Source organism: Schistocerca piceifrons, chromosome 5 (assembly GCF_021461385.2).
Source record: "Schistocerca piceifrons isolate TAMUIC-IGC-003096 chromosome 5, iqSchPice1.1, whole genome shotgun sequence".
Lineage (NCBI taxonomy): Eukaryota > Metazoa > Arthropoda > Insecta > Orthoptera > Acrididae > Schistocerca > Schistocerca piceifrons.
In genome coordinates, this window is record NC_060142.1 from 467,080,028 (window position 1) to 467,090,791 (window position 10,764).

General features: G+C 44.0%; 1 protein-coding gene across 1 annotated transcript; it reads right to left on the reverse strand.

Annotated features, from left to right (window-relative positions):
* Positions 1-364: 364 nt before the first annotated feature.
* On the reverse strand, positions 365-4,870 carry LOC124798453 (pro-resilin-like). The gene is made up of 3 exons (XM_047261874.1): positions 4,827-4,870; positions 2,522-3,301; positions 365-1,057 (listed from the first exon to the last, which is right to left on the reverse strand). The coding sequence occupies exons 1-3, from the start codon at positions 4,833-4,835 to the stop codon at positions 542-544; spliced, it is 1,305 nt and encodes a 434-aa protein (XP_047117830.1). The 5' UTR covers positions 4,836-4,870; the 3' UTR covers positions 365-541.
* Between the last annotated feature and the right edge of the window lie 5,894 nt (positions 4,871-10,764).

Sequence of the window (10,764 nt, forward strand, 5' to 3'; positions counted from 1 at the left end):
TTCCCCTATTAGGGCTTGCAGTATGTCCCTACTCGTCTATGCACATTTTACCCTACTCTTACTTCCTTCCTTCTGTCTTGTTGTGACAGTTTCGTCATTAAGTAGCCGACGTTGGCGTTAGAGTGATGACATTCGAGGAGTAGTGTTGGTCTGCTACAAGAAAACATACCCAAATAAGAACAAGCCGAAATCAAAAATGGACCATGTTCCGTCCTAATCCTTGATTGATATTCTCTACTGACTGATCACCTAAACAATATGAAAGAAACACTTTTTTCAGACGATTGTTTATGAAAACGGTAGTGAATGCATTTTGAAGTTCTCAATATCTTGGTGAAAGAGAAGACAAACTGATGAGGTCAAATAGCTTCTTAAGGACTCTTTAATTTGCGAATAAACAGTCGAGTATTGCATCAATGACATTTACATTTATTGTTCTTAAGAGTATATACATAAATACATGTCTCTACATAATTATATTTACAGAACTATAGAACATAAGCGAGAAAAGATGCCACAGAGTATCCCATTTTCACTGGTATCAGTATGGACCATTTCCAGAGGACTGCAAACCATTGCCATTTCTGCTGGGATAGCCACCATTACCATTGGAATATCCACCATTGCCATTGGAGTAGCCACCATTACCATTAGAGTAGCCACCATTACCATTGGAATATCCACCATTGCCGTTGGAGTAGCCACCATTGCCGTTGGAGTAGCCGCCATTGCCGTTGGAGTAGCCACCATTACCATTGGAATAAGCACCGTTTCCTCTAGGATAACCTCCATTGCTGCTGGGATATCCGCCGTTCCCACCATTGGCATAGCCCCCATTGCCGTAGCCTCCATTACCTAGGCCAGTCTCCTCGTAGTTGACGGTCGGCCTGTAGCCGCCCTGATCGGCTTCATAGTCCACCACCTGCCTGCGACCATCAGGCAGCAACACGTGGTATTGACCTTGAGCACTGTCTCCCTCTCGAGACTCCTCATGGCCAAATTCAACACCGCTTTCAGCGTCCTCCACTGTGTAGCTGAACTGGTAGTTAGCTGGTTCCTAAGAAAGAGACGATGGTCATTAAATATGTGCATGACGTCCAAGTACTTGAGAAGAAAGTGGAGAAAACGAGAGAATGTTTTGCCTTTGGGAAATATATTGTCTTGTCTTCTGCATGTGTTTTATGTTGCAATTGAATGCAGTTGTTTGAAGCAAGAACAACAAAGGGAACCTATACATCACAGATAACATACATGTACTTTCCACCAAGTAACGAACTATTGTAGTATAATCAAAAATAATCAACGACTTGTTAGTGTGCTCCTATTGGGCTATTGGGAAAATAATTCCTCAGCCATTAATCCCACAGTATTCGACAAGTATCAGCACCTATTGCGCATAACTATGGGTGATCGATTACTCCCTACTGCCTCAGCAGTGTCAAGACGTAAGCACCGAACGGAGTGTTGCGACGAAGAAAACGCTGGACTTGTATTTGGAAGAAATACCGTCAACTCTCATTGTAATCGTCTGGAGTTTCCATAATTTTTCGTAGTTTAGTTAAATATCTTCACATTATCGTCTATAAGACTTTCTCGGCAATATTTCCTTCGAAACAGCTGCAAGCTTTCAGTTGGAAAGCTTTTTTAAATTAGTCTTAAGTACCTCACAGCAACCGCGGGAAGGCCTCCAGATTTGGTGGCCTATTGAGAAAAATATGACCTATCTGCGAAATACGGCAAGTCACTTCATGGTAGTGAGTCAGGTTTGTCGATGAGAAATTTCGAAAATACAATCTTTACGAACATAGGCTTTCATATAACATCTTAACAAAAGTTATATTCATGCTGCCATTACCACAAAAGTGATTATGAGTCACACAAAGTGAGCTGATGCTATGATTCAGACATTAGAAATCTTATTTAAGTGCCTCACAAGCTGTTTAAATTGCTTCAGGAGAAAGCTGAAAAGAGCTATTTAGAAGAACCTCAAACAAAGAGTTATTGTCCCTTTCTTGCCCGACTGAGCTCCACTCCTCTGCTTATTATGTCAATGTCAAAGGATCATTCAACCCTACTAGCCCATACTTTTGTAAACAGGAATAAGGAATGGAAGAAAATGATTTCATTATAATGTTAAACATACCAATTTACCAACAGTAAGAAAGTAATTTTAGGAGCCGTATGTACCACTACAGCCTACAGTATCTCTGCAATATTTGATTTTGTCCATATGTAAGTTTCCTCAGCCTGCTGTAGTTTCCTTGCAAACCACTACATGCAACTTCCGAACCTCTGTGGTAACTGCGTTAATGTTGTGCATAGTCATCGGAAGAATATCATATATTGCAACGACGTAAAGAATAACAGTGACACATATATCCAATGTGAGACCCAAATCTGCGATGCTTTGCACAACAATATCAGCTTTAGCAAGCACAGTTATCAAGATCGTAAGTCATGAACTTATTTTCAGGCTACCAATACATTAGAGAAGATAGGGCAGAATATGACTTATACTTACTGCAAGATCATCTTGGGACGCTCCTCCATTGCCGTAGCCAGCAGCTCCAGGTACTCCGTAGACGCTGGAGAGCCCATTGGCTGCTATTCCATTGCCTCCACCATTTGGCGCACCGTACTGAGCCGAAAGGCCACCATTGGCTCCCAAAAGACCTCCATTAGGGGCTCCGTACTGCGTGGCAAGCCCGTTTAGACCTCCTACACCGTTCCCATTTGGCGCTCCGTAGACTGATGATGGTATCCTCGCGCCATTGTAGCCATTACCTCCACCATTAGGCGCCCCGTACTGTGTCGACAGGCCGTTCCTTCCTCTCAAACCATTCGAAGCTCCATTGGGAGCACCATATTGGGTGGACAGACCATTCGACCTGCCTGAACCACCGTTCAGGGCACCTCCATTTGGTGCTCCATATCTGCTAGACAGAGCGCCATTCGCCCTTCCAAAGCCGTTACCAGAGATAAGTCCATTAGTTCTGCCATTTAGAACACCTCCATTGGGTGCTCCATATAGGGATGAGAGACCTCCATTTTGCCTCCCAAAACCGTTAGCACCAGGAGCACCATACTGAGAGGAAATTCCGTTGGTGCCACCGAATGCGTTACCATTGGGAGCGCCATAAGTTGTCGAGAGCCCATTTCCATTGCTGAATCCATTGGTGCCTGTGCTGGGAGCCCCATATTGGGTGGAGATACCACCGTTTCCTGCTGGAGGTAGGTACTGCCGGTTGACTGGTGGTTCGGCCAATACGCCGACCATGGAAAATGTTAGAAACAGGAGAAACTGCAAAGAAAAAAGTTTCAAAATATAAATCTGTTAGCTAAATCAAAACATCTACTAATTAATTTCGTTTTTAGGACACACTAAGTAAGTTCCAAATGCCTATTTCGGAATAAAATTTCAGTGTCTTTCACATTGCATATTATTTCACATAATATAGCAAACACTTAGTCAAGAGAAGCTGAAGCTAGTGTTACACCTTTGAGAACCCATATTTTCTTTAATGTGGGGGCCCGTAAGTACTGGCGTTCTTTTCTAAAACAAAATTTTGCATAAAAAATGACATTTGTCGGCACTATGCTTCAGGTTATTCAGTCATTAAATTGGAGTCTCAGCTCGACACGAAAGAGCATTTGCGAAATCTTATGCTTTTTCGTTTAATCGAGGTACCAAAGCAGCGGAAGCTGCTCGAGAGCTTTGTGATGTGCCTCTTAGGATGGCTCACGATTGGTTTAAGTGTTTCAAAGACAGCAATTTCGACCTCGGAGAAGTGCGTGGTCCATCACGAACTGCTTGATCAAAACCAAACAGTGAATGCGAAAATTTACATCCAGCAAACGCAAAAACTCAATAACGCTACCCAGCAGCAACTGACATGGCGCTCTTCCGCAACACGACAACGCCCTCACATCGCCAAGGAATCCGTTGGGATATACTGCCACATATTCTGTATTCTCCCGACCGCAATGCATAGCGTTTCGCTCAGTAATCACGTACAACTCAAGGCATGTCTAGACGACTTATTCTAGCGGAAACCAGGTGCTTTCTACCTTAGAGGCACTGAACAGATTGCTATACCTTGGGTAGAAATTGTAAACAACAACGAAGAAGACGTTATTACTTGATTTGTTGTTCACTTCTTGTTTATTTGGGAGGAAACTTAAAAAAAAAAAAAAAAACGCCACAACCTGTGGGCCAGGCTAATATAGAAAATAATGTATGCCTGTGTTGTAAGAGAAAAGAACCACTATCACCGATGCAGAAGGAAGGAATAAAGAAGTACCGGAACCGCGCGACGGCTACGGTCGCAGGTTCGAATCCTGCCTCGGGCAAGGATGTGTGTGATGTCCTTAGGTTAGTTAGGTTTAAATATTTCTACGTTCTAGGGGACTGATGACCTCAGAAGTTAAGTCGCATAGTGCTCAGAGCCATTTGAACCTTTTTTTTTCTCTAAATGGCATAAAAAGCGGCTGTCAGTAACGTTCCCCAATCAGAGTTGCCCTGACCGTCAATGGTACTTCAGGCTGTAAACTTACTCCCTTCCTTCGAAGGGAAATTCCTTCAGGAAAAAAACATTGCCTTTGAAAGTACCCCGAAAGATAGAAGGTAATTTTACTGAAGGAAGAAGGTTAGTTTATTGAAGATGATGAGTTTATAGAAGAGGGAGGACAGTTTATTGAAGTACGAAGGTGAGTTTATAGAAGAAACATTGGGAACATAGTTTTCCTTCTTCCTTAAGGCGTAAGTCTTAAGGCAACGGAAGAAAACCAAGTGTTCTTTAAAGGCAGAACGTCCGGAGACGATTTACCGTGGCCATGATGTGTTGGTTGAGAAGGCGGTGGGAACTCTGGCGACTGCAGGGTGGCGATGGCCAGTTTATATAGGCGTGTGTGTCCGTCCGCCGAACTGGATGAGGGGCGCGTTGCGTCAGCGGCTCGGCTCACGCGCCGCCCAGGCTGCGTTGCGGCACAGCCCCCGCCCCCGCCCCCGCCCCCGCCCCTGCTCGCGGATCTGCCGTGTATCGGCTGCTGCCGGCCCGTCTCTCACCACGGCCTCAGCCTTCCGCCGTCAACATACGTCACGTCGCGCGCAACTGGAGCATTACGGAGGGGCGCGAGGATCTCAGCCTTCGCAAGACCAGGCTCATTCTAAATCTGGAATGTACATACTTTTACTGCCACACGCTTCTTGCCGCCGTTTACACACGAATGAAAATGTTTCTAGCTATTTGCGCATTTGCGATACCAATAGTTAGCTAGTTGACTACGTAAATAACTTACGGACTGCATTTTTCTGACCTATAACTAAATTCGTACTCCACAAGCCAACATTCCGCACATTGCGCAGGGCACATTTTACCATTGCTAGTCACTCTACGTGTGCATCTACATGCAACTCCACATACCGCAGTACGGTGCATGGCGGAGAGTACCTCATATCGCTACTGGTTATCTCCTTTCCCCTTCCACTTACAAATAAAACGAGGGGAAAAAGTACTATCTAAAAGCCTCCATAATAAACCTAATTTCCAGAATATTTTCTCCGTGGTCCTTACGCGAAATGCACATTGGGGGCAGTGGAACACTTCTGCAGTCGGCCTTAAACGCCGGTTCCCTATATTTCCGCGATAGTGCCTACCGTATTCGGACCAGGAATCCGCATTCCAGTTCACCAAGCATCCCGGTAATACTTGCGTGCTGGGCGAACCCAGCGGTAATAAACACAGCAGCGTGTCTCTAATAGGAATAGGTCGCGGCCGAAGTGGCCGTGCGGTTCTGGGCGCTACAGTCTGGAACCGAGCGACCGCTACGGTCGCAGGTTCGAATCCTGCCTCGGACATGGATGTGTGTGATGTCCTTAGGTTAGTTAGGTTTAATTAGTTCTAAGTTCTAGGCGACTGATGACCTCAGAATTTAAGTCGCATAGCGCTCAGAGCCATTTGAACTATTTTTGAATAGGTCGTACTACCGCTCTGCACACTCACTCCTACAAGGAGGAGCTGCACTTCGACAAAATCCTCTCAATAAAACGAAGTCAAGCAGTCGCTTCCTCTAATACCAACCCGACGTGCTCATTCCATTTCATACTACGTTGCAACGTTAAGCCTAGACTAACAATCGATGTGATTGTATTAGGCAGCACACCACTAATTCTGTATTCGTTACAGGTCCTGCAGAAAGTGTCATCACTTCTGTCTCTATGCTGTTAATTTTTGGAACATAACCTATGACCAGCTCAGAGGCTCACCATCATTTTACAGGACAACGCTCAAGTACGTACTGTGAAAGCTACTCATGGGGTTGCTAAGTGCTATACCACCTACTGCACTCCCCTGCCTGAAGCCCTCTCGAGTTCAACTCGATTTCTAAACTGAAGGAAACACTTCACGGCGTTCGCTTCAGAACTGCTATAAATCCGTCTGGCAATAGACCGCGCCGCTCGAACTTTCAAGACAACTGGCACTGCTAAGAGTATCCTACGACTCCCGCATCGCTGACGGTTTATACACAATGCTGGTGACTACTCTGAAGGTCAGTGAGTCTTTGAAACATGTATCTATTTTGTACGAGCTGTAAGCAACTAGTTGACACTACTAAGGTTCCAACCCTCGTATTTTTCTTGAACAGAGATGGATGTTACCTACTTGGCTTTTACCAGTCGTTCTGATATTCTGTAGATAATTCATGGAAGAATTCTACAACTATTACTTGTTACACTCACGAGGAAATAATAGTCACACCCGTCACCATCTTCCTTTTTTGATATAAAGATTATCACTTTCTTCTTGAAGTATTGCGGCGTATCGCCTGTCTGATCCGTCCAGTATATCACGTGGGATAACTTTGTCTCGCAGGCTCTCACAAGGATATTAATAATCCTGAAGGGATTTTGCCCACTCCAGGTGCTTTGATTCGATTTAAGTCAGCATTGTAGCAGATTCTCCGAATCGTACGGCGTCAACCTTGTTATCTTCGTCCTCTTTCATCACACCTGTTCCGTAATGTTGTCACCAGCCTTATCTCATTTATTTAACAAGTATATATTACTGTCAGCCTGACTTCCATTTTTAGAATTGCGTTGCCATCAGAGCGTTTGATGTTTGTATAATTGCTTCTCTGTTTTCCAAAGATTTACTTAATTTACCTATAACCGCCATCTACATCGTAACTTTTCAGGCTTTTCCAGCGACTCTGTTGCACATTCAAATTTAATGTTACTCGACTTTAAATTCAGTGCTAGCACAATGTGTATACTGAGCGCATGGTTTAATGTTTGTCCGTCCACTTTTATTGAAATCTTCCCTTGTCTGTCCCCTGTCTCTTACATCAAATCTCCTGGCTGATGAACATCAATGTAAGCCTGCTCACTGACTCCGATAGCGTACAAGGATGAGAACAAGGTTAATACGTGATTGTGGATTGACCCCAACATCAAGAAACTTACCGCCGACAATTTATTTTTTAACCTATACGTCATATGACTGTTCGGGAAAAGGGCCTTCAACTGTAAAATATTTGGAGGAATAACATTACGCGGAAGGTGCATAATTACACTATGAAGTCTTTATATTTATTCCATAAACTATAGTATTTCATGTATTCTTCTACTGTTAACTGTGTGTTTAAAGGATTCACAAAAAAAACATTCAAACAAAAAATTTCGTAATTTTACCTGAGAAGTAGTTCTAACAGTGTACGAAATTTATTTATAGAAACTGTCATCAGGATTTCTCTCAGCACAAACAACGAGATAAGAAAACGTTGAAGTAACAAGTTCAAATCAGATAAAGGATTAGTTACATATTTAAAGTACGTGCATTAGAGGGATTTCGCAGAGCGTCGATCTAAAATCTTCTCGCATCACTCACCGTATGTGTTTTCAGATTTCTGCAGCATTTCGGCAGAAGTATGTCTCTCCTCCAACCTCCTAGTAATAAATATTTATTAGTAAGAGTCTTATGACAAGGTTGACTCTCTGTCTGCTTTGACGCTGTCACTAGCCAAGGATTTTTTATGGGCTGGTGACAATGCTTCGTCTGTCAACGCAGGTATAGTCATTACACAACGTATGGCAACAATGTCTAAAATACACATTGTTAAAATTAATTTGTTTACTGATATTCATGGCAAATATGAACAAGATTTACTGTTATCTATAACTATTTTATTGCATAATGTATAAGCTATTGTGTTAGAGTTGGCTTCATAATTGGTCATAGATCGCTCTTCTCACCATAGTGTGTGGTATTTTCGTGCTTGTCAAGTGAGTGTGATTTACTGATTGTCGCCCTGAAAGCACGAGCAAGACGGACGATATTGGCGCAACGTGAAATACTTTTTCGGTTGCCGGAATCTTTCGGCACTGTGTCAGCTGAGGCGTTGCAAGTAATACTATTAATATTTCCATTCGATCTCCAGATACGGAGAAAGGTGGTGTGTATTGGCTGAAGAAAGGTCATTATCATGAAGTGGTAAAGTAAATAGTAATGCGGACCACAAGCAAGCAGAAAATTCACAATCAGACCCTACATCTATAGCAGAAACGACGGGATGATGCCCAAACATTGAGACGCACCTATGGAGTTTTCCGAATACAAAGCACAGACTGGGAATGAAGCACCTGAGTTCCTCAAGAGGCCTGACACATTTCTTCACTGGTCATGGGCGCTGCACTGCCTACTGGCATTGAAATGGTAGAGGACAAGCCTCGGACTGTGCCTGTAGTAAAGAAGGTACAGCAGAACATACTATCTGCGGATGTCCACCGTACGCCGATGTTGCTTAATCAGCACAAAAGACTCGTTTCCAATTAGGTATGGCGTTGCGAGACGGAATGTCAGATATTGGACAATATTGCCAAGACTGTTTAAAATCAGGATGCCAAATCAAACGCCTTTCAGCCATCTAATTTACAAATTTATTTTATTTGGCTACCAGTTTCGGCGATTTACTACGCTATCTTCAGGCCCATGACCGACGTGTTGGAAGATTATACATCGGTTCTGGTCAAAACAGGGGACAGTATTCAAATACTGGTATCTGTAGAATTCTGCTTGCTATAGCAATCACTTCAACCATCGACTTGCTATAGCGATCACTTCAACCATCATCTGACGATGATTGTAGTAATCGCTACAGCAAGTCGATTGTTGAAGTGATCGCTATAGCAAGCAGAAATCTACGGATACTAATATTGGAATGCTGGCCCCTATTTTGACTAGAACCAAGGTGGAATCCTCCTACACGTCGGACAGGGGCATGAAGATGGTGTACTAAATCGCAGAAACTGATAGCCAAACAAAATAAGTTTAATATCCTGTAGCGAATAGCCGAGTGCCGCAACCATCTCTGAAAATATGGACATGCAGAAATTTAAAATCACTCCCCCTCTGCTTCAACACGACGGTTTGCTGCAGAAGGTCGAGCAGCAACTCAGCGAAGGCAGCTGAGGTCAACAGTTGCGGCCGAAGAACTACCAACACTGCATGCACGGCCGTCGAAGAAGCACAAGAGAGAAACGTGCCGTGGGCAGTGTCTTGCCAACCGGGCTGACGTGGCTCAAAAATGGTTCAAATGGCTCTGAGCACTATGGGACTTAACATCTGAGGTCATCAGTCCCCTAGAACTTAGAACTACTTAAACCTAACTAACCTAAGGACATCACACACATCCATGCCCGACGCAGGATTCGAACCTGCGACCGTAGCAGTCGCGCGGCTCCGGACTGAAGCGCCTAGAACCGCACGGCCACCGCGGCTGGCGGCTGACGTGGGTCAGCGTAAGGCTGCACTGCTTACCAGCAACAACGATGCTCCCCCGGGGCGGGGGGTCGTGCCCTGTAAGAGCTAACAAACAGTGGAAGAGGCAGATGCAACCACAACGCATCTAAGGTACAGGCAAGGCATATCTATGGACCGGGCTGCGATGAAATGCGTTATGGAATATGACGAACAAGAACTGAAGTTATTATAATAATAGCACACGTAGTCTTAGTAGTAGGTGAAGTATTTATTGACAATAGTAACAGCTTTTTAATTAATTATTGCTGTTATTAACATTAGAAATAATTAAATTTATTGATGAGAGATAGTATTATGTAAGATAATTAAGTAATTATGTACACTGAATAATTTTTCCAAGAAATAAAACAGTTTGCGTTCAAATTATAGTAAAAACCTACAACGGAGTAAATAAATAATTATTGACGCTTTTGATCGCTGACAGATTGAGGTCAGCACTTTGGGGGCCGGCGAGCTAAAAGTCTCCATCCGATGGACGATCGCAATCAACAGTGTTGAACGCTCCCAACTCGTGAGACACAGCGGAAAGGTGTCCGAATTTAATCCAATACTCTAGCGCCAAAGTGGTCACGAGAGACCTTAGGCTACCCCGTCTCCTCCCTTTGCCAGCCAAACACTAGCAGTGAAAATTTTATCCAGCACCAGATTTCGAACCAGCTTACCTCCGAGACGAGAGTCATCACACACGTGTGCGTTAGCAACTTGGGCTGCGGGACTGGGACCATCATTTGTAACCGTCTTAGAGGGGCGTACTGGGTGTCTTGGAGAGATGTGAATGGTGTATACTAGCACCAGGCGGGCGTGTGAACCTTCGCAGCTGACGTAAGTCATGGAGTGAAGCTGTGTGTCTGCGCCAGTCAATTGTGTGGAATTTGCGCAGAAAGACGGATCGGCGTGCAGACGTGACAGAACGCAGAATGGAACTACCATCTTTGAAAATCTAGGA